Source organism: Canis lupus, chromosome 15, assembly GCF_011100685.1.
Source record: "Canis lupus familiaris isolate Mischka breed German Shepherd chromosome 15, alternate assembly UU_Cfam_GSD_1.0, whole genome shotgun sequence".
Classification (NCBI taxonomy): Eukaryota; Metazoa; Chordata; class Mammalia; order Carnivora; family Canidae; genus Canis; species Canis lupus.
This window is the reverse complement of record NC_049236.1, coordinates 18,101,191-18,125,339: the sequence shown is the minus strand read 5'-3', so window position 1 is coordinate 18,125,339 and position 24,149 is coordinate 18,101,191. Positions and strand designations below refer to the sequence as shown.

At 51.4% G+C, this 24,149-nt stretch overlaps 1 protein-coding gene and 2 non-coding genes across 3 annotated transcripts; all 3 read right to left on the bottom strand.

Moving 5' to 3' along the window:
- Window positions 1–377: 377 nt before the first annotated feature.
- Window positions 378–17,358, bottom strand: RNASE4 (ribonuclease, RNase A family, 4). Its single transcript, NM_001313871.1, is given in 2 exon segments — window positions 378–1,604; window positions 17,212–17,358. A coding segment is annotated over 1 exon segment (444 nt). The 5' UTR covers window positions 1,588–1,604; window positions 17,212–17,358; the 3' UTR covers window positions 378–1,143.
- A 288-nt stretch (window positions 17,359–17,646) lies between these two features.
- Window positions 17,647–17,718, bottom strand: TRNAP-UGG. Its single transcript has one exon. It is a non-coding gene; the product is annotated as a tRNA-Pro (tRNA).
- A 2,011-nt stretch (window positions 17,719–19,729) lies between these two features.
- Window positions 19,730–19,802, bottom strand: TRNAT-UGU. Its single transcript has one exon. It is a non-coding gene; the product is annotated as a tRNA-Thr (tRNA).
- Between the last annotated feature and the right edge of the window lie 4,347 nt (window positions 19,803–24,149).

Sequence of the window (24,149 nt, the reverse complement as noted above, 5' to 3'; positions counted from 1 at the left end):
AAGTATATGTACACCAAATCACTATTTTAAAAAGATTTCTTTCTGTATCTGCTATAACTCAAATGATTCCAGTTTAGTGCTTACACACACACACACACACACACACACTTACTTTCCTAGCATCTTCCCACATCTCCATTCCCCAATTTGTTTAAAATAGTCAAAGGGAGAAGGAAAGGGTGTGAGAATTGGGAGGGATCGTTCCCCCTCCACACACAGACACAGTGGTTTCTGTGTCATGGTCATGGATCTGGTGGGCATTAGTTTTTGACCAGAGTATATGAGGATACTAAGGTGTGTGCATGCTTATGAACGTAAGAATTAAAAGAGGGTAGGGGAAAAATTATCGCCCCCACAAGAACCACAGCACAGGCTTCTCAGATAACGTACTCTAAGTCCTTTATTACAAGGAAAACATGAAAGATGTTTCAATCAGGAGGAATGAGTGAGTCTTAAATGATCTAGCACATTCTTAATATTCTGACTTGCAAGAGTGATTTAAAAGATGGGAAAGAAAGAAAGGAAAACTCTTGTATCATTTCTCGGTCTTGTCAGACCCCAGCACAACAAGGAGCCCGATTATGCAGATAGAGCTCTCATTTTGCCAGCCTGCATTTCCAAATTTCTAATGCTTCTCCCAACAGCTGACTTTTGGGAATAACAAAAAGCAATTGCTTTCAAAATGCTCCCTGTGGTGAAGTGGAAAAAGCCCTGGATTAGTAGCCAGTTCAACTGGATTTCTGTCTCAGCTTTTCCGCGGATTTCACGGTCTTCCGCAAATCCCTGAACTTTGGGCTCCTACATACAACAGCATCAACAGCATCCCCCAAGTGCGGGGCCATTAAAAGGAGATGATTTAGATGAAAGCACTTTGAAATGCTGTTTAAATCCATATAATGACTGAATTCCAGAGGACAGGCTCTGAGAGCTAGACTGATTAGTATTATAAAAGAAATCAAAAAAGTTGAGTACAGAAAAGCCCAGAGTCATTACAAGTTTACGTCTGCATTTCTCTTTGATACAATTGTACTTAACTGAATGGATTATAAAGAGAAAAAAGTAAAAAGCAGAGGAGACAGAGCTTGGGGCAGCTCCCGTGCACTCCTCGCTGCTATTCAAGACGTAGGCTAAAGGCCAAGGTGTCTATCTGTCAAAGTGCACAGGGAGCTCCGGGTCCCCCTCGCAGGCAATGACCACGTGCCGAGTGCTCGCCGACGCCCGATACCTGCAGTTGGGGGCCCGGGAGCTGCCCGTCTCCCTGCAGTCCGTGACCTTCACTACGCCCTCATGGCAGTTCATCTTGCCATTCTTACACTGGATGTTGGTGGTGCTACAGATACTACGAATGTTCCAGATGTCTTCATGGACGAAGGTGTTGAAGCGCTTGCACTGGCGCGTGGTCATCTTCCGCCTTTGCATCATGACGTTGCAGTAGGTGTCGTTGCCACCCTTCCCCTCAGGGTCCACGTGCTGCCGCAGGAATCGCTGATACATGCGGTCCTGGCCGTCGGCGGGCTGCACCAGCCCCAGCCCCAGCAGGGTCAGCAGCAAGAGCAAGAGCAGAGCGCGGGTCCTCGGCGGGGCCATCACTAGCTCGGAGATGCCTACACGGACACCCAAGAGGCGGGAGAAAGCAAGGTGAAACCCGGGAACAGGGGAGGGGTGCTGAGAGCGGCCGACTGGCCTCGCCCCGACTCGGTCCCCTCTCTGCTTACAGGACTTTGTGTTGACCCCTCTTGATGGTGGGAACAAACATTTGTTTTACAGAGTCAAGCACGCAAACAAACAGAAGCCTCCGGAGCAGCAGCAACGAAAGCACCACACTAGAGACTTCAGAGCTCTGACTAACTGAAGAAAGGACCCCAGGCCCCCGGCTCTAAAATCTGTACTCTCACCACCATCCTGACTCGCCCATCCCGCTTCCTAAATATTCAAGATATGAACCACGTCTATGCTCAGAGTTGCTTCTCTCTAGCAACAGAATTCTTTTATTTAAAGATTTTACATTCGTGACAGACACAGAGAGAGGCGGAGGGAGATGCAGGCTCCCTGCAAGGAGCCCAATGTGGGACTCGATCCCAGGATCCTTCCCAGAACCAAAGGCAGACCCTCAACCACGGAGCCCCCCAGGCGGCCCCTAGCAGCGGGACTGGATCAGGGCTGGTGCTGCCTCGGGCTGTCGGACTGGGACTGGCAGGAAGTGTGACCTTGACCCACAGGGCCCTGGCTGGGACCAGGCCTGTCACAGGGCGGGAGAAATCGTCGCCCATCCAACAGGGAGAGAGCAACCCAGAGTGGCCGGGGCAGCTCCCGGAGGCAGGCAGGCCCAGGCCTGCCGCGCCGCTGAGCCTCCACCGAGCTCCCCGGACAGCTGCGGCCGTGCCACCGTCCCTCTGGGGTGCCGCCTCCTGGAGCCCGACTGAGGCACCGCCTGCACCCGCACTTTGGTGAGGGCCACGGCCAGGATGAGGCAGAACCGTCTGCTTGCCCATGGACCCTGCTCCATGCCCCCTCCTGTGTCCACAGCCGCCCTCCAGCTTTCCACAGAAAGCTGGAAGCTCTAGGCCCCTTGTGGGGCGTCACTGATGGGTGCAATGGCGCCAGGAAAAGGGGAAGCCAAGGGGCAGCGAGCCAAGGCGCTCTGCTCCTCAGCCAGCACTCGAGGGCACAGCTGGCACCCTGGTAATGGCTTCACTGCAGCGCTGTGCTTTGGGTCGTCTTCCCCAGGTCCAAGCCTGGCCTCTCCTCTTGCACAGAGCAGTCGACTTTCCCCCCTCCTGCTCCTTTATGACCGAGCTTGGAGTTCAGCAAGATAACTGGCTACAGAGAAGACTTCACTCACGCAAGAGCAAACCCACGGCGTCGGCCACACCAACCAAATTTAACAAGACACAGCAAAATATTTGCAAGCAGAAGTCCAGTGCAAACATTAATGGGTACAGCCAGGCATAGCAGAAAACCGAATGACCCCAAATCATTGCAACACATTCTTTGTGGTCAGAGCTTGCCCCAAAGGATTTGCTGCTGCACCAGGTTGACTCTCAATAAGAACTAGGTTTTTTTAAAGATTCTATTTATTTATTCATGAGACGCATACACACACACACACACACAGAGAGAGAGAGAGAGAGAGAGAGGCAGAGACACAGGCAGAGGGAGAAGCAGGCTCCATGCAGGGAGCCCGACGTGGGACTTGATCCTGGGACCCCAGGGTCATGCCCTGAGCTGAAGGCAGACGCTAAACCACTGAGCCACCTGGGCATCCCAAGAACTAATTCTGATACTGTGACCCCAAACACCTAGCTTTGCCACATTAACTGTATGACCTTGGGGATATTACTTAACCTCCCAGAATATTTTCTCAAAAATAAAACAAGCATCATCATAATCCCTGCCTCTTACAGATGTTATAAAGAATAAGTGATGAAAAAAAAAAGAATAAGTGATGAAATCCATGTAAAGTGCTTATCACAATGCCTAGCCCATGATAAGTGTTTAGTAAATGTTGGCAGTGATCTTTTCACAATTTCCATTCTTCTTGGTTTCCTCTGCTTCCTTCAATCTGATAAAAAATAATGAATGACTACAGCAAATTGTATATATTTTGGATCCTCTCCCTTTTATTTTTTAGAGTATTTCTATTCCCAAGGAACTACAAGGCTCTTCTTAAGCTGAAATATCTCACCTACTAGAATTTTCTGCTGTGTCTCTAAGAGAAATGTGTCCTCTCCACATTGCATGGAATTTTCTTCCTTGAAATGCCACCATGCCTCGAAGGACTTGACACTTTTGAGGCTTTTCTTCACTTTTCCTTGCAAAGTCCATAAAGTACAGCCGGCCAGCATTTTAATTCCTCAAGTGATTCACGCGAGGGAAAATGACCTGCTTGTGACTCGGTATTTCATACTAAACAGCTTTTGACCGTGAGAGAACTAGAAACCCGAGCAAAGAGTCCTAGGACTGGCTCCACAGCTGCTAGCAGGACGGGAAGCACCGCTTCCCCCTGCTTTGCCGTCTCCCAGGAAACAGTCATTTGCCCCAACATAGAGCAGAGTGTGCCATGGTAACGCTCTAAGCAGATTTTTGGAGAAGACACCAGTTTTCACAAATATGGTGTGACTGGCCCATGCCTTTGACCTTCTCTATCAAGAGCTTGAGGGGGGCACTGATCTGTATGGAAGTCACTTTGCCCCATATCAGGGAGACAGTACTGGTTGGAGAACCTGAGAAAGGGTCCAAAATATTCTACCAAAACCTGGAATTTTCTTACTCCTGAAAGAGTTTTTTGATATTTTATATTTTTTATTTTATTTTATTTATTTTTATTTTATAATAAGGCAAATTTTTAAATAAATTTTTAAAATAAGGCAAATTTTTGGTTTGGAAAACTTCTCCCTAACTACAGTGTCTTCAGTTTTGAAATAGATAAAGTAGACAGATTCATGGGATGAGTGTACACCGGTAACCTACTTCTCCATCACTTGTTCCCAAAATCTGAATCTTTTCAGTGAGGCTGGGCTCCCCCAGGTGGCACCGAGACATTGATCTATAACCCGAGTATCGAGCAACTAGGTTTGGGGCCCATTTCAGGGCAGTAGGGGAGGCCACTGTTGGCAATACTGTGACAACAAGAGTTATATATTCACAAGATAGCGAAACTGTAACTTTTGACTGTAATTCATTAACTGCTTTCCAAATAAAATACTGAGGCACCAGTTGATAGAAATTAGGTTAGCAGGAAGTTAATCATTTAACCTGTGGATCGATTAGTATATTTTACAGAGTATCATTAACCTAAGTGTATGTTTACTTGAAGACCAAAGCTAGATAAAGAAGAAGGGATAATCTTCTATGGCTTCCCTAGGCCTCATAGTTGCCAGATAGTCGATAATGGAAGAGGTTAAGGAGAAAAGTAATGTAATAATGAATAAATAAATACATAATAAAATAGCCATGAGGATATCTAGGAATGTTCCCTTCAAAGCAACATGCGGAAAGTGCCTCCTCCTTAAGGCGAGGGGGAGCTACGCTTTGGTATCCTTGCAGGGGCACGTGTGCACTTGTGTGAAAGGAGAAAGTGGGGTGCACGTGTTGGTGTGTAGTCCTGGACTGTTCTCCTCAAGGTCTGACACTTGTAAACGTAACACTGGCTTATTATTTGCCCCTTCTGAAAATTCCTAGTTGCCAGAAGCCCTTGATTTTCCCAGTCCTCTCTGTAAGGTGCACTTCACCGCCTTACCTTTACGGGAAGCTAACTTCCCCTCCCTGCCGACTGATAAGGGACAGGGCACTTCCACCCTCCCAGGTCCTCGCAAGGAGTTGCTGAGTAAAGGAAACTGGGTAACAATGGGCCAATAATCAGCGAGAAGACTTTGGTTCTTACCGATTTCAGAGACATTTTTGTTTCTTAAACATCTTGTAAGATGGAAAACGGGCGAAGCAGGTTGCTCATGCTCTGGGCCCGGCCCTGCATGTTGCGGCCCCACGCCGGGGCCTGGAGGGAGCCGGGGGAGGAGAACAGAGCCGCTGGGGCCTCTGGCTGCGCTGCAGAAGGGACTCGGACGACGACGTGCCGGAGTCCGGGTCGCTCTGTGCCCGCCGGGGGCCGGGGGACCCGCCTACGTGCCTGCAAGTGGTGACCTGGAAGGGAGACTTGCTCAGTCTTAAAGCTTGTCCCTAAGGGTCCCATTCTTATTTCCGCACGCGGCCTGACGCCGGCCCTGTTGCCGTGAATAAAGGTGTTGGTGTCCTTGCGGGGTGTCCCGGCAGGTGCGGCCGGCCTCAACTCGCCCGCTGCTCTCACGCTACCTGTCATCCCGGCCCGCGGCTTGGCACCATGGTGCCCGGGCAGGACGTGTCAGTACCTGGAGTCCTCCTGGGCCCGGCTCCCCGGGGTCACAGCCGCCCCAGCAGCAAGAAGACCAGCAGGGGCCCAGGCCCATCACCACCTACCGACACAGGCTCCTGCCAAGGGCAAAGGTGGCGCCGTGGGGCCCAGAACACCCGGCGAGTCAGGCTAAGAGGCCGTGGACTTTCCTCTCCATGACAATCAGGTATCTTCGGTCCCTAGTCACATCTTTTCTTATACCTTCCTCATTAATCTCAAACTTTTTGTCAATCCATTCCTTTGGAAGGTCTATTTAACAGTTTCCTGAATGGGGGCACCTGGGCGGCTCAGTGGATGAGCATCTGCCTCTGGCTCAGGCTGTGATCCTGGGGTCCTGGGAGGCCCAGGGCGTGACCCCGGGGTCCCGGGATCGAGTACCGCACTGGGCTCCCCACGGGGAGCCTGCATCTCCCTCTGCCTGGGTCTCTGCCTCTCTCTCTGGGTCTCTCATGAATAAACATATAAAATCTTTAAAGAAGAAATAAAAATTAAAGTTTCCTGAACAAAACCTCCTGCCCCAATCATTCTTTCCTATCCTTTAGGATTGCTCCGTATTTTTTTTTTTTATTATTTCGGTTAAGTGTGTCTGCCTTCAGTTCAGGTCTTGGTCTCAGGGTCCCGGGATGGAGCCCCACATCGGGCTCCCCACTCAGCCCAGAGTCTGCTTCTCCCTCCGCCTCACTCCCCTGCTTTGTTCTCTCTTGACTAAATGAATAAAATCTTCCTTAAAAGGATGAGGGGACTTTTAGGGAACCCTGGGCCCAGGGAAGGACCAATCAGAGGACCCCTGCTGGCTATGAGGAGAGCAGTTGAGAGCAGTTTTATCCTCAGGTGAACGGAGGCACACCTCATTCCCCCAAGAAGCAGGTTGTTTTATAGCCAAGGGTGGAATTATGAGGAACTATTTAGAAAGAACAGGGAGGAACACGGAGGAACCCATGTAATGCTTGGAGGTGGGTCTGTGTCAACTCCCTTGGAGGACTGGAAGACGAAGAAAAGCTTATTCTAGGCGCTGCTTCATTGGGAACTCTTTGGATTATTCTCAAAGAATATTTCCTAATTTTCCCCCGTGTGTGGACATAGACTTTACACCACAGGCAAGTGATGTTACCATGGAGTAAAACCAAAAACAAACCCCAAAACAACACCTTTGATTTTTTTTTTTTTTTAAGTCAGCTGTATGCCGCACATGGGACTCTAACCCACAACCCTGAGATCAAGAACCACCTGCTCTACTCTCTGAGCCCTCCTGGCTCCCCTCCTTAGGCCTTTTCATCACGTCAAAGGCTTTACAAGTTGCTGCGATGCTTTCTCAACTCTTTCTCCAAAGAAGAAGAAAGAGGAGGGATCCCTGGGTGGCGCAGCGGTTTGGCGCCTGCCTTTGGCCCAGGGCGCGATCCTGGAGACCCGGGATCGAATCCCACGTCGGGCTCCCGGTGCATGGAGCCTGCTTCTCCCTCTGCCTGTGTCTCTGCCTCTCTCTCTCTCTCTCTCTCTCTCTCTCTCTCTGTGACTGTCATAAATAAAAAATAAAAAAAAAAGAAAGAGGAATGCCACTATTATCGCTCAGAGCTGTGATCTCAAACTCTAGATCCCACACAACCTGGGGGTGGTGTGTCACATACACAGACACGCCCACAGAGGAAACACGGTACTTCTTCCTGGAGCATGACTTTAACTCAGTGATAGATAATTTGAAAACAGAATTAAATAAGTATCGATCATAACAAAACCGAGAACAGATTTTTTGATGAGCTTTTAAGATTTCATCTCTTATGAAATTTGAAGATTTGAGACTTGAAAGTTTGGCGTTTGCAGCAGGTAGTTTCTGATTAGACCTTTTAGTTCTTTGGACAAAAATTTAAAGACTATCCAGGGCCTTTAAAAACCACCATAGTCCACGCTCACTTTGGCAGCATGTATGCTAAAACTGGAAATGATTTAAAAAATCACCATAATCCTACACATTATATCAAATACATGTGACTACACCCACATCCAACAAAGACAATGGATTTCACTGTAAATCCGAAACTGATTTTATGGGGCACGTGGGTGGCTCAGTCAATTAAGCGTGGGACTCTTGATTTTGGCTTAGGTCATGATTGAGCCCCCATGTCTCCTCGGCTCCATGTCTGCTTAAGATTCTCTCTCTTCCTCTCCCTCTGGCCCTGCCCATCACTCCCTCTCAGAAAAGAACTGATTTTTTTTTTTTTTATAGTTTTGCTTTGCAAGTTGTTTGAGGGTAATTCATTTAATTTATGACTGGCTAGGGTTCCTTTGGCATCACACATACTGAGAAATTCTTGCAAGGGGAGAAAAATCTGACCTTCAAACGATTCTTAAGTGTAATATAATTCCTATGGATGCTACATTCAAAAATAAATGATATTTTCATAGACACGAGAGGATTAATTTTTATTTTATGCTCTCTTCTGTATAAGTCATGCATATTATTTTCCTATCAAAAATTTTCGTAGCCCTCACAGAGGCCATAGGCCCTAGCACTAAGCCTGTAGTGTTGCCAAACAGCCCGGGAGTATGACCCTGAATCTAGAAAAACAAGGAAATCTGTGGTTTTGCCGGTTACATGTGACCGAGTAAGCAAAGTGAGCTCTCTTTCTCATCAACATTTGGCATTGATCCACCTTGCCTGTGTTTCATAATAACTACAAACAAATTTGGTACGGTGCAGAAGAAGGCCAGACAGACACTAAGACACCTTTTGACCCTCCACGATACTGGTACAAATAGCAGCTGGAAAGGTTTCCATTAAGCACTTATAGTATCATTTGTAATAAAATCAGTGAAATTGCTTTCTTGGGAGTTTAGCAAAAAAAAAGTGTCACATAACTGCAGAGGGGAGAGCCACCTCTAAAGGAATGACGAGTATTCCTTCGTGGCTGCCAAGCTCTTCAGGTCTATATTGTGCTTTTCGGCCTCCTGGGTGTGTTTACTCCTTGTAGTTTTTCCGGAAGACCTCATCAACGTTTCATTGTAATCAACTAAGTTTCTCGCGCAACAATGGACAAATATTGCCTTCTAGTGTCAAAGATAATTGTAGGATCACAGGATCTCAAGTGAGAAGGGGCCTCACATGTGGCACGGTCAACACCTCTGCCAGAGGTCAGAATGCCAAAGTCAAAAAAAAAAAAAAAATCAGCGAGTAGAACCAGGGCTGATAGTACCCAAAAGAGTCATCAGGTGGCAGTGGTGGATAGGAATGTTCCCAACATTGGCCCCGTGGAAGAGAGGGGGTCTTCCTGGGAGCACAGGTGTACACAGGCGGTGGGGATACTGCTGTTCAGAGGCCTGCTTAGGGTCTCTGTCCAAACACCCTGTGCTTTAGATATTAAGTTCAAGGACACTTTACTAGATCTAAGCGGCAGAGCAAAAGTCACAAAGCTGATCTGTCCACAAGGATCTCGTCAAATAAAGATTTACCTGTTGTCAGGTTTCATGGGTGCCATTTCCAAGCCATTATCTGTGTGATCTCGGGCAAACAAGGACCTGTTTACTTGTCGGTGTTCCCTAACCGTGTGTGATCTGTAGGAGGGCAGAACCTGTATTGATCACCCGGAGTCACAGTGCCTGCCTCATGGTAGACCTCAATAGTTATGTTTTTAATGATTGACTTCATTTTCCTCTCCAGGCCTAAAGTTGTCCATCTATAAAAAGAGAGAGTCGCTAACTGTAAAGGCCTGACCACAGTTCGCATTAAAGCATAAAAGAGCCTTTTCTTTTCCTCTCCTTTTCTTCCCCAAGAATGGAATTGCAGAGGGACGCCTGGGTGGCTCAGCGGTTGAGTGTCCGCCTTTGGCCCAGGGCATGATCCTGGAGTCCTGGGATTGAGTCCCACATCGGGCTCCCTGCATGGAGCCTGCTTCTCCCTCTGCCTGTGTCTCTGCCTCTCTCTCTAGGTCTCTCATGAATAAATAAATAAGATCTTAAAGAAAAAAAAAAAAGAATGGAATTGCAGAGACAGGTTTGTGCATAAATTTAGTTGCTGACAGAGGCACCAGCCAGAAGAAATACCCAATAGATCGACTGAGATGCATCATCTCCTTAAGGCTCAGCAGGTAAGCCAAGCCCACAGGCCATCTCTAGTTAAGGCACTGGACTGACACAACATAGGCACTTCACGTCCTAAGAAAGCATGTGCTTGTGGGGATTTGAAGGCCCTCCTGGCTCAGTCTTAGAGGTTAAGGAATAGCTTTGTTTACAGGACTTGCACATTCATTCTGCAACAACTCAGCCAAGGTTTGCCCAGGCTGCTTGGAATCTTAAACCCTAAGGCATCTAGAAACCAAATTCCAGCAAGTATACACTAGGGCCACCAGTATCAACAGCTGTTCTCCCACTCATAACTTCTTCACTTATAAATTCCATACTAAATTTCCCAAAAAGAGAGGTAAAATGGAATCGGGAGAAGACAAGTAAGAGATTATATGGGGCGCAGAAGTGAACCTGCCTAGGCCAAGTGTGTAGAGCCTCCCAGATGCTGGTCAAACTCATTCACGTGTACCCTTCGACCCCTGAGCCTGTAACTGTCAGATTTTTGTCAGTGGAATTTGTCCCATAATTTGTTTTTTAGACTAACTTCACCTTCTGTCTCAAACCAATCTCTTGGTCTTCACAAAAATTAATATACTCTTTCTCTCCCCACAGGCAATGTTTTGTATTCAAGGGATCCATCGAACTTTATGCACCAGAGAGTTAACGTGACAGTTTACAATTATAACTATGGCTCCGGCTTCCATAAATACAGCCTCACACTTCTGTGTGTCCTAGGGCGAGTTCTCCAAGGTGGAAGCGAAACTCCCAAAGCGTATACCTCTATCTCCTTCCCTTTTTCCTTCTCTTCAACCTGCCAGTATACCTTTTTTTTTTTTTTTTTAATCTTGGCATATGTTGTTTCATTGTGCTTTCAAAGAGCATCCGAAACTTTCTTAGGCAAGAAATTTGCAGGAAAGTTTACAAGAAAACAGAGCTAAAGTACACTCTCTGGGTCTTGTAAGCCTTAAATAATGTTGGGGGTGGGGGTGGGGTTCCAGATGCCCTTCAGCAGATGCTTTTCCTAGATCTTTGGGCACTTTATCACAATTTAGGGACACCCCACCCCAATCACACCACTAGCTCCCAGTCTTACTAATTTCCCTTTATCCACATTTAGGCCGTCCCAGAAGATATGTTTGCATTTTAAACTTTAGAGTCTAATTCATTTCCTTCTTCATTCATGAACTTGGGCCAAGAGTTTTTAAAAGGGAAAAAATGGTTTCATTAAAATGGATGGATGTCTAGAAATAGTATACATATAAACAAATAGAAAAATGGATTACCCGGGAGGAAGAGTCTTACAAAAAGTCTGGAAGTTTCCCTCCAACTGAAGATGGGTTCCAGCTGTTTGTTCCTTGGCGATGGGTTCCAGCTGTGTGAAGCTGGAGGTACCTCTCGGTTCTGATTATATAGTGATCGCATGAACGGGGAGGGAAGACTAGATCTAAAGATCCCTCATGCTGGCAGAGACATTAAAACCAAGGGCACTGCTCTTGGACAAGGGAGGAGAGTCATTCACCTCTTCCCTGGGCATGACTGAGTCGAACATTAACCCACATGAATCAGAGATTTGTTCTGTGAGGCTTAAGTTCGATAAACATGGCCTTTTGTCCCTCATTTGCCTTTTTCTGATGTCTGTGTTTCTCACTCTTGCCCGTGACACGACATGCTGTGGTCTGGATCCATAGGGTGTTTCTGATCGTATGGGCCATCTCCAAAAGCCATCTCGGAGGAAGCCTGCGGAGTAAGACACGGCGTCTCAGTGGGACGCTGCCCCATGGCCTTTTGTTCTACCCACATATTTGGTGTCATGAAAAGATGCTAAGTAGGCTCTTTCAAAGATTTCACAGAAAGAGGACAGCATTCCTAGAGAAGGTTATGGGAGAGCTGTTAGTACCCTACCCTCAACCTCAACCTTCCAGCCACCAACCCTCAGAAGTTTCCTTTCCCTATTTCCGGGGCTTCTCCTTTCATCCTTACCTGTTCACAAGAGATTAACCCCAGCACTCAACCTTCTGTCCCTTGTAAAACTGACCATCTCCACCATCAGTGCAACAGCCATATTGCCTCTACTCACAATGTTGGTTTGTCACTTGAGTAGAAAGAAGCCAATGGGGTCAAAGGTTACTGAGATCACTTTCTAAAGATTCTGTAGTTTCAAGTATCAGGCAGCAGCAGGATGCCAACTGTGTCACAGACCCCCAGCAACCACCTTAGCTGGTGCTGAATCTCCAACAGTGCTGTTTTTAAAAAATCCTCAACCTGCTGTTGTCATCCATCTACAGTTTTCAGTCTGCCTATCTTTGAGAAGGTGTCAATAAAGATAGGCTTCCTGCCAGTAAAATAACTGTCCTTGAAATCATCACCGTAATTATGATCATAATAATTAGTCTTTGCCTTTCGTTTTTGTTGTTGTTTTTGCCTTTCGTTTTATGACTCTCTCACATACATGATTATATTTCAGTCACCAGGACTATGTGAGGTAGATGTTATGTGAGTCAGGTTTTCTTATGAAAGAAACTCCCAGATCAAACAGCAGAGGAATGGGGCAGTCAGACTGCAAACCCCTCATCCTCAGGGAGAGGACCTGCTCATCCTTCCAGGCTCGGCATGACCAACACCTCCTCTGAGTCCTGACAGGCCCTCCTCGATCCCACCGCATCCCAGGAGAAGTGCTTCCTTTGGGAATTCTCTGTACGTGGCGCACACCGTGCTGAAGCAAGCATGGAGCAGCTGCACGGGCTCTAGACTTTGGCTGTGTCGCAGTGTGTGTATAAAGCTGGGGAGTCAGCCAGAGTGAAGCCTGTTTGTGTAAGAGTCTGGGATGCCCTGGGAAAGGGTTCACCTAACAGAAGGACATGATGAGAGGAGGGAGGAAGATGCTAGGGCCATGTTGGGCAAGGATGACAGCAGGGTTGGCAAGCGCCTGGCCTCCTGGGGCCTAAAGCGAAGACAATAAAAACTTTCATAAAAATCAAGGTTGTTTCATTAAATTTCTCTAAGATTCAGAAACCACACAGCCAGTCAGTGTAAAGAAATGCATGCCATGGTTGACTGGAGGTAGTATGGGGTGGGGCAGGACGGAAAGTCCCTTCCCCACTGAGGGGATCCTGTTGGGACAGATTTGAGGCAAGTCTGGAGAGGAGCTAGAGCAACAGGTCAGACCATTTGTTCTATCGAAAAGGAAGCGGATGCTGCATGTTGGCATTTTTTTTCTTTTTTAAGATTTTATTTATTTATTTATTTGGGATAGAGCATGGACGGAGGGGAGTAGGGAGTTGGCTAGAGGGAGAAGCAGGCTCCCCGCTTAGCAGGGAGCCCGATGGATGCGGAGGCCCCATCCCAGGACCCTGAGATCATGACCTGAGCCGAAGGCAGACAATGACAGAGCCACCCAGGCGCCCAGTGTGTTGGCATCTTTAGACATTTCCAGCAGCATGGGCCACCCTGTAGGGCCGGGATGGACCTCACCCAGGAGGTGGAGCAAGACAGAAGTCAAAGGCAGCCCCATCGTCTGGGTTAAAGGGGCCAGCCTGCAGACACGTGTACACCCCCCCCCCCCCCCCGGGAACTTGGGGAAAGCTCGGAGCAGACTGTGCGCTGCCCTGGAGTTCCTACAAGGCGCGCGTGGAGCTGGCCTACTGTAGGTGGGCACACAAGCCATGGGTCGGCGCGCTCCGACGACTAATTCACCTTCTTGTCTCTCCATTAGGTGGAACCCTTAGAAGAATAATTGTGCAAGTCATCTTCGCATTCTTAGTGTCTAGGAGAGCGAGTGGCTCCTGGGCCCCAAGGCCTTGGGATCCCTCGGGGCTTCTAGAAATGTACCAACTGATCTCACGGTGGCAATCCCAGCCACACAGACTCTCCTGCCTTCTCTCAAGACGTAGAGACCCAACTGGGTTGGGCAGCAGTTATCAAACAAGGCGAAGCCTGATTCCCGGGCGGGGCGGGAAGGCTTCCAGGGCTGGGGAGAGCTCTGCTTCCGGCCTTACTGCTAAATCCTGACCTCGATTTCTTAGGTATTGGTCCCCCTCCCAGTGCAAAAACCCCTCGGGGGGTTAAGCCCTCGGTGGCTCCCAGCCGCTCACGCCCGTGCTTTAGAGCCTGCCTGAAGAACAGTTTCGGTACCTGGGACAGTGAGGGTTGGAGGCCGAGACGAGCGGGCCTGGGCGCACCAAGCACCGCCTTTCAGCTGCGGCAGCCACGGTCCTGCCTGGGCTTCGCTTCCCCGACCTCCCGCCCGCGTCCCGCATCCCCACCCAGGCTCTGAGTCTGGCCCCAGCACGTGGCCACAGTCTGCCTCCCCCTCGGTGCCCGCTGCTCGGGGTCACTGAAGCCTCTGGAAGGGAAGGCAGAGGTGGTCTGCCCACACAACGTTCTATCAAAGAACAAAGTTTAAAGTCCTTCAGGCACAGAAAGAACCAACGAGGCAGGGCTCCCTGAGGGGCCTCCACCCCCCAACAGAGCACCGCAGCTGACCTGCCCTTGGTGGGCAAACCACTTGAGTGGTACCTACTGAAAATTAATGGGGGGTGTGGGGGGCAGCCCGGGTGGCTCAGAGGTTTAGGGCCACCTTCGGCCCAGGGTGTGATCCTGGAGACCTGGGATCGAGTCCTGCATCGGGCTCCCTGTAGTGGAGCCTGTTTCTCCTTCTGCGTGTGTCTCTCTGTCTCTCATGAATGAATAAATAAATAAAGTCTTAAAAGAAAAAACCCAATCATAAAATTTTTAACTTTTTTTATTTTTAAGATTTTATTTATTTATTCATGGGGGACCCAGAGAGAGAGGCAGAGACACAGGCAGAGGGAGAAGCAGGCGCCCTGCAGGGAGCCCAACCCAGGACTCGATCCCGGGACCCCAGGATCACGCCCTGGGCTGAAGGCAGATGCTCAACTGCTGAGCCACCCAGGCGTCCCCCAATCATAATTTTTTTTTAAATGTTCTGACACCTTGAACTTGAAAGTAATTCTCCTTTCCCTGAAATTTGTCCTGTGTTTCTTCTTCACACTAGTAGTTTCCTTGCACATAGACACAGGAAGGCCAGGGTTCTCCTTCTAAGGACCCAGGTGCTGGTGTCCTATACCCTTTATACAGAGTATATACGTTTAATTCTGTTTTTTTTTTTTAAATCTGTTCTTAAGACTAATTATAAAATTAGGTGATTGAGATAAGTGACTAATCTCTAAATTTGGTCTAACTCCAACATTCTTTTAGGTTTATAAGCAAGAAGCTTATTTACTAACAGAAACAATGGTTAAAAAAGGGTGAAGTTCCAAAGAAAAGAAGGCTCTCGTCTCCAGGAATGGAGGAAGCTATGACTGAGGGTTTCGGGGCCAAAGTCTTGTTGACATGCCTGTGTACCTTCAAACAAAGACAAAACTGACACATTTACTTTTCGACAAACTCTGGGCCTTGTGCCCATTCTCCTTCCCAGATATCACAAGGTATTCTTCTGAGAATAACTGTTAACACAGATCACTCTTTGCTCAAATATGGATTAAATGAAAACTCCTAATGAGGGGTTTCACTGGCCTGCTTTGGCCCATTTTCTTAGCCATCTACTTTAATTTCTGAATCACACGAGCAAATGCTTCCAAACATAACTTGACAAATCTCTTACCTTTGCCTACTTATAACCTGACATCGGCTCTTTCAACAAGAGCCAGAGCCACTCTTCTCTTCCTAGAATGGTTTTTCCCATCCTTTCTCCCAAACTATAGCTCTTGTCCACGTTACTAGAGCACCTTCTTTTATATAAGTGCCATCTTACTAACACCCTACCACCCCCCTGAAGTCATAGAATAAGAAACAGGGAGGGGCACCCAGGGGGCTCAGTGATTGAGCTGTCTGCCTTTGGCCCAGGGCATGACCCCAGGGTCCTGGGATCGAGTCCTACCTGGGGCTCCCTGCAGGGAGCCTGCTTCTCCCTCTGCCTATGTCTCTGCCTCTCTCATGAATAAATAAATAAAACCTTAAAAAAGGAAAAAGGGAGACCTGAAGGACTATCTATCAAGCCCCCATTTTACAGATGAGGAAACTGAGGAACAGAGAAAGAAAACATGCACTGCCCAGGGAACATCTGGTGTTCCAGGGACTAGAAGCTTCCCAATGTACCACACAGCTTTCATAATCCACGCTAGCAATTTCTAGAAAATGAAAGATCATTTAACAGGTGCCACTGAAGTTGCTATTTAAGGGAAACCTATCGAGTATTTCCATGAATTCAACAAATATTTTACTCTCCCCTTATCTGTAAAAAGAGTTGCTTAAAATAAAAGGTATGTAAGAAACCTCTCCGTCTGCAGCAACTGGTTAGTTCACGTGTAGTTACCTAGTCCTTTGAACCTCTGAGATTGCTTCTGGGAAGTTGGCCAGTGCTGTTCAGATCATTGTGTCACTTGGGCTTCTAGTGATTTCATTTATGACTTGCTCATAGGGTTCTTAATGACACAGAGGGAGGGTCTTGCCCCATTTGAGATTTCCCTGGTCTCCAGGATGATGCTGAAACTGTCTGTAGGGCCCTTCCTAAATAAAGATGCTCTGTTTTGCCTTAGTGCTACCAGGTGTCACCATAGGACGTGCGGTCTCAGTGCAAGAAGGCCAAGGATCCCAATATTCTCCCAAGAAAACTTAAGAGGCTTTGCATGTCTCCCAGAATTTCCGGACACAGGCTGAGGGGGGGGGGCTAAGGGTGAGGGGAGAGAAGTGAGGAACCAGAAAACAAAAATGCAAGCCCCAAATGTCAGTTATGCTGGCAAAGGCCGTACAAGGCCTGCTCGTGAATCTGGCGATCATCCTGGGCACCAAGTGAAGAATCCAGGCCTTCCATGGCCTCCGTGGCCTTGGCCAGGGAAGGAGGTGTCAGGGCGGGGGTGCAGCCTCCGCAACTCAAAGGAGAGCGAGGCCTTTACCTGCGTTCCCGTTCCTCTGGGCTCCAACCCTGTTCCGAAGACGCCTGCCCGAGGGGCTCCACATCGCTTCTGCTAAGAGGCTCCTCGGCCTAAACTGGGCCTAAACGCTGGGGGTAGAACCACTGACGAGGAGGAGGGAGGGAGGAGGGGGAGGAGAGAGGAGGGGGAGGGGGACGATGGGGAGAAGGGTGAAGGGGAGGAGGGGGAGAGGAAGGGGAGGGAGAGAGGAGAAGAGGGGAAGAAGGGGGAGAGAAGGGGGAGAGGAGGAGGAGGGGGAGAAGAGGGGGAGGAGAGGGGAGAAGGGGGAGGGGAGGAGAGGGAAAGGAGGAGGGGGAGAGCAGCATGTAGACCCACCTGGGCCCGGGGCGCAAGGCTGCAGAGACGCGCAGGACGGGGGAAACTTTTCCCCAGCGGCGTATCCCCCTCGCGTGATGCTAGGAGCTGCCAGAGACGCAAAGACTTCCCCTGAAATCTTGCTTTGGGCGCTGGGTGGCGTCGCGGGCGTGCGTGTACACGAAGGGCCGGGGTGCGGCGGGGCGTGGAGGGCGGCGCCCTGTTCCTCCCCGGGAGCCCTCCCGCCCGGACCTGCCTCCGGGGTGGGCGCCGCGGGCCGGGCGGGGCGGGCGGCAGACCGAGGGGCAGGCGGGGCGGCCGGGGGGACGAGGCCGAGGGGCACGGCCTGGGAGCGCGGGGCCCGGGAGCGGGCGGCAGGACACTCGGGAGCGAGAAAGTTTGCCGCGAACCGCACTTGTGCGTTGTTTCTGAGGGAGGATGAAAAAGCAAAACCTGGGGCTCGTCCGGGATTTGAACCCGGGACCTCTCGCACCCAAAGCGAGAATCATACCCCTAGACCAACGAGCCGGGACAGGCAGGCTGCCCGCGTTTCCTCTGAACAGCGCTCGCGCGCCCTCGGCCGCCCGCCGCCCGGCCCGCCGTGCAGTGGACCCGCCGCGCCCCGCGCGCATCTCCCGGACGGCCCGCTCTCCCGAAGCCCGGCTCGGCCCGAGGCCCGCACCCCTCCCGAGGCCGCGCGGGGCGCGCAGGGGCAGCTTTCCCGACTGCAGGCCGCGAGGGTGAGCCGCGGAGCCCCGGCCGCTGCAGGCGCCCGCTCGAGACCGGCGGGGGCGCGGGGGCCGCGGGGGGCCCGGAGGGGGCGGGGCCTAGTGGGGGGAACCTGGCCGGGGGCTGGGGGCCCGGCGGGGGCGGGGCCTGGCCGGGGGCGGGGCCTGGCCGGGGGCTGGGGGCCCGCGCCGGGGGGGGGGGGGGGGGGGGGGCTGGAGTTCCAGGACCGGAGCTGAGCTGGCCCGTGAGGCTGGCGAGTCCCGAGCCCCACGCAGGACTCGTGGGCAGCGTGTCAGGTGAGGTCGCGCGAGCCCACGTCCTAGGGGAACATCCTGGGGGCTGGGAGGGGTTGGGCGTCCGATCCCGCGAGCGGGGTCCGTGGGAGCTGCACCAGCCCACGCGCGGTCGGACCGCCCAGGCCCTGGCGGGGACTCGCGTGTCCCTGTCCCCACGTGCGTCCTGGGTCTGGAATTCTCTCTCTCTCCCAGTCTCAGCCCAACTCACGTCAACTCCTGTTTCTCTTTCCTGCTGTGGCTCAAAATCCTTTTTGTGGAACTACAGAAATGCATGAAAAGACCAATAAAGTAAAGCTGCCGTGTCGGGGCCTCCGCGACCTGGACGCGCGGCAGAGGGTGGCGGCGGGCGCTGGGGACGGGGTTCGTTGGGGCCGCAGGGCGCAGACGGGGCACCGCGTGGACACGTGCTGCTCCTTGGGGGCCAGCGGCCCCGCCCCGCTCCGCCCCGCCCCGCCCCGCGGACTTCGGCCGCTCGCGCGTCCGCGGATCAGCTGGAGGCCGAAAGGACCAGCTGCGGGGCACCTCCGCGTCCGCCCGGCCCGCGGTTTGCGTGCGGCTTCGGGAGGCTCAGACTTTCTGCAGCGGGAGTGAGGTCTGGGGAAATGGACTCCGGGCACAGAGCGGAGGCAACGGGCGTGCAGAGCCCAAGGCCGCGGCTCCTCCTTCCAGCGGGAGTCGAACCGGCGGCACGAGGGTGCCCCCCGGGGTCGAACCGGCGGCCCGCGGTTCGTAGCCGACCGCACCACGGTGCCCCGCTCTCCCGGCTGAGCTGCCGAGGGGGCGCGGGGATGCAGGGCGCGCGCGGGGTGCCCGAGAAACGCCCCCGCCCGGGCGGCCTCCCTGGGCGCGCAGCCCCGCAGCTCCCGGACAGCCGTCTTCGCGGAGGGGCCGCCGTCGGGCCCCCAGGCCGCGTGCAGCTCGGGGCCGTCCGGGGGTGCGGAGCGGCGGGTCCCGGGCTGCCTCCGCCTCGGGCGCGTCTGCAGCGGCGAGCGCCTCCCGACGCGCGTTCACGCGGCCGCAGCCCCGGGGCGGAGGATGCGGAGTAGGGTGCAGGGGAGCCCTGGCGCTTCCGGACAAAGCGCTTTCAGAGCCGAAGCCACAGCTCCTCCGAGTCCGTAACCAGCGTAGCGACCGCGGTCCCGGCTCCGTCTCCCGCGGGGATGGAGAGGGCGCCGCCCCCCCTCTCCCCCGCCCTCCCTGCCCCGCGGGCCCCCCTACCCGCCGGGAGGGGCGCCTGTGCGGGCTCCGGGGGCACCCCCACCGCGCTCACTTAGGGCCCTGGCGTGGGGTCTGCACCGCCGGTCCGGGGCCCGCAGCGGGAAGGCCGCCCGCCGCCCCGGGGCGCAGAGCCGCGCCTGCGCAGAGCCGCGCCGGGGGAAGCGGAGCCGCCGGGCGAGCCGCCTCCGGGCTGCGGGGCGGCGCGCGGGGCACGTTTGCCCCCACGTTCCGGGGGCGCTCCAGCTGCTGGAGGGAGGGGGCCCAGGAGGGAGCCAAAACAATAAGAAACCCGGGGAAGGCCCCAGCGAGATTTGAACTCGCGACCCCTGGTTTACAAGACCAGTGCTCTAACCCCTGAGCTATAGGGCCTCGCGGGCGCTGGTGCCGCTTCTTTCTCAGAAAAGGCAAGTCGGGGAGGTGGGCCTCGGCGGGGCGCCTGGGGTCGGGGAGGGCGAGAGCCGAGCCGAGGGTGGAGGGCCGCCCGGACAGGCAGCGCCTGCGGGACGGGGCCGGGGGGGGGGGGAGGGGGTCGGCGCCCCCGCCTGCCCGGGCCGCAGGGGACCCTGGCGCTGAGGACGCGGCCCCGCAGGGCGCCCAGCTGACACGGGGGCTCCCGCGGGCTCCCCACGCCGCGCAGCCGCCGACCTGCGGGAGCCGCTCGGGGCCTCTCGAGCCTCTGCCCAGCGAGCCCGGGTCAGGTCGGCTCCGCCCAGGTGTGCGGGAGGCAGCGGGCACGGAGCACCAAGAGCGAGGCCTCAGATGGCGTCTTTAACCCGGGGGCCCTATGGGAGCTCGGCGCAAGAACGTCGGTCCTTAGGAAACACAACAGTGGGATTGAGCTGCGCCGGCGTGAGGGTGGAGGCGCCGAGCCTCACCGGGAGCGGGCGGGGCACAGGCGGTCCTGCAGGTAGCGGTCCTGCCGCTGGGGGGACTCTAACACCCGGGCCTGGGAGCTTAGTGACCTCGAGGGCGGGGGGGGGGGGGGGGGGGCAAATGTCCGAGCCAAGTCCGGAAGGGAAACTGAGGCATTTAAGGAAACCGCAGCTGGGCCAGATGTCCGCCCTCCTGGAACCAAGGGGAGGTAAAACGTCAGGGCAGCAGGACACTGAGATTTCTGGGCCCAAGTTACAGCCTCCGGAAAACTGAGAATGGAAACTCAGCAGGCGTGGATGCGCCGAGGGGCTTGAAGGGAAGTGAAAGGGGAGCGGAAGGAGCACCGGGGACCGGCCGCGGCGCCCACGCTGGGACACAGGACTGCGGGAGGTGGCAGTTATGGAACTGGGAGGGAGGGGGGAGAAGGAGGGATGGGGAGGGGGGAGGGGATGGGAAAGGGGGGAGAGAGGGAGGAGAGGAAGGGGAGGAGGAGGGAGGGGGAGGGAAGGGAGGGGGACGGAGGGGAGGAGGACGGAGGGAAGGGAGAAGGAAGGGAAGAGGGAGGGAGGGGGGGAAAGAGGGAGGAGGGGGAGGGAGGGGAGGAAGGATGAGAAAAGGAGGGGGAGGGAGGGGGAGAGAGGGGGAGGGAAGGGGATGAGAAAGGAGGGGGAGGAGGGGGAGGAAGGAGGGAGGAAGAGGGAAGGGGGACAAAGGGAGGAGGGGGAGGGAGGGGGAATGGGGACGGGGAGGGGGGAATGGGAAAAGGAGGGGGGAGGGAGGGAAGGAGGGAGGAAGGGGGAAGGGAAGAGAGGGAGGAGGGGAGGGAGGGGGAGGGAAGGGGGAGGAGAAGGAGGGAGGAAGGGAAGGGAGGAAGGGGGAAGGAGAGAGGGGGAGGGGCAGCGGGGGAGGGAGGAGGGAGGGGCAAGGGGGGGAGGGGGGGGAGGGAGGGGAAGAGAGGGAGGAAGGGGGAGGGAAGGGGGAAGAGGGGACACAGAGGGAAGGCAGATTATGCTGAAGCTAGATATGAATAAAGAGTAAGTGAGAGGGATAAAGAGTCAGCGAAGACTCTCAAACATTATACCTGGAAAAAGCAAGATGGGACCTGCAGGGGAAAAAGCAGGCGGAGGGAGGGGTGGGTACCTGGAAAGAGCAGCGGGTGGAGTGCAAGGATCCAGGCAGGCTGGATTTGAAGTGAGCTTGGGGCTGTTTGTGAGAATTGTTCAGTAGCAGAACGGTCGTGGTCTGGAAGTCTGTACCTTGGTAGGTCACGCTTAGATCAAATTACATGAATTATCCGTTGAGTTAGAGCCTCCAAGAGTTACAGGCTCATAAAGGAATACAAGAGGGAAACTGAGGCCTGAACATGCGCTGAATAGCTCTGATGGAGGCATTGGTCCTATAGAGTGGATGTCCAGGGTTTGTTTGGGTTTTTTTTTTTTTTTTTTATCCTTACATTTGGCAATTTCACATATAACAAGTAAGTCTGTCCCAGAAAATTTGCTTCGCAGCTGGCAGCTGGCAGCGGACATGTGACCTAGGTTCCGGCAATCAGATTCATCCAGGGAAGATTTCAATTTAGCTGTACAAAACAGGAGTCAAGGATACATGTAGAAATCCCATGTTTTTCCAATGGCAAGATATGGGATTTCTTGTCTGTAGATTGTTATCTTTCTTCAGGTCCGGAAAATTCCCGGTCAGCTTTTCGTATGTTGTTTTGCTCTGTTTTTCTTTCTCCATTTATGAAACTGGAGTTAAACTTTCACACCTTGTCCTTCATTTATTTTACCTTCCCTTCCATATTTTCTTTTTGTCTCTCCATGCTGCGTTCTGAATAACATATTCTTAATCCACTAGTGCTCTCCACCGCTGTTTAATCAGCTGTTAAATCCACCCAGAGTCAATGTAATTTTGAGTAAACTGTAATTTTCAGTTCCAGAAGTTCTATCTGATTCTTTTTCAAAAACATGAAGCCAACATTTTTTCAGTTTTATTGAGATATAACTGACATACATCACTATATAAGTTTAAGGTCTATAGCATAATGGTTTGACTTCCGTGTATTGTGAAATGACCACTGTCATAGCTAACTAAAGCATCCACTGTCACATGTAATAAAAAGAGAAAGGAAAAAAAGAAAAACATTTTTCCTTGTGATGAGAACTCTTAGGATTTAGCCTTCGAACAATTTTCATGTATATTATACAGCAGTGTTAACCGTCATCATCATGCTGTCCATGACATGTTCTTAAGTTCTTATTTATCTTGTAATTAGTAGTTTGTACCTTTCCCCAACCCCTGCCTCTGGTACCTGCAAATCTGATCTGTTTTTCTATGATTTGGGCGTTTTTTTCTTTTTGGTTTTGGTTTTTAGATTCCACATATAAGTGAGATCATACACTGTTTGTCCTTCTCTGTCTGACTTGTTTCACGTAGCATAATGCCCTCAGGTTCCATCCATGTTGTCCCACATGGCAAGATTTCCTTATTTTTGTGGCTAAATAATATTCTGTTACATACACACACACACACACACACCACAACTTCTGGATCCACTCATGAGTGGACACTTAGGTTGTTTTCATATCTTGGCTATTGTAAATAATGAGGCCATGGATATGTGGGTGTAGGTATCTTTTTAAGTTAGTGTTTTTGTTTCCTTTGATATATTCCCAGAAGTGGAATTGCTGGATCATATGGTAGTTCTGTTTTTTTAACTTTTTGAGGATCCTCCACTCTGTGTGCTATAGTGGCTGTACTAGTTTATAATACTAAGAGTTAAGTCAAATTTTTGAATTTCCTATTCCTTGCAGATGTTTACCAGCTTGTCTTCCATATCTTTAAATACAGTAATTATATTCATTTGAATAGGTATAACTGATAATCCCAAAATTATTCTGTCTACTCTTCTAGCTGATTCTTCTTACTCATGTCACTTTGTTTCCTTGTGTGATTGATCGTCTTTGAATGTGCACTGCTCAATATCCTGGCAAAATTATATGCAGTGAATTTTTGAGGCCAAGATGAAGGTGACTTCCTAAAAAAAAAATATATATATATATATATATATAGCTTTAGTTTCTCTCAGGCATCTGGAGCACTATCAACCCAAAAGGATCCTTAACAAACTTAATGGCCAGACATTTCCTGAGCCTTCAAGATGATGTTAAACCCAAGCTACAAATCAGGGAGAATGGAAACTTGTGGTTACAGCCTCTCAGGAAAAGTTGAAAGCTCATTCTTTCTAGTTTTCCTTGCTAAGCTCAGCTGATTTCTGCTGAGCTCCAGAACAACTATTGGAAGTGGGAGGATAGAGGTAGATTTATTTCCTCATCATCTTTATCTATGGGAATGGCTCTTTAATATTAATACCAAATTAATATTAGACTTAATATTTTGGGAGACTGTCCTACTAGATTTAACATTTTGGGTAGGTGCTGGGTCTTGACATCTTTCTCTTATGTCGCCCATCAGAAAAGGCTGCCAAAACTATAGCCCAATTTTGAAGTAATTAGCAAGTGTCTTCAGAGCTACAAAGGTCAGTGCTTCCCTTACCAGATTCTATCAGATTCCATCTTTTGCTTGGATTCTGGCCTAGTAGTGGCTTACTGCCATTGTAGTACTTTGATGCTTTTAAGGAGATTTGGTAGGATCTTATCCAACATTTTTATCATTTTTCTTCAAGGAGTTTGGTCCAAATCAATTAGCCCACAATTACTAGAAAGAAAGTTGGAGTTGTAGGAGCTGTAACGTCAATCATGTTCCATTGCACGAAAGTGGAGAAAGCATTGCCCTAGAAAGAGCATGCCAACACACAAGGAGAGGTGACAGCGAGAAAGGGAGTCT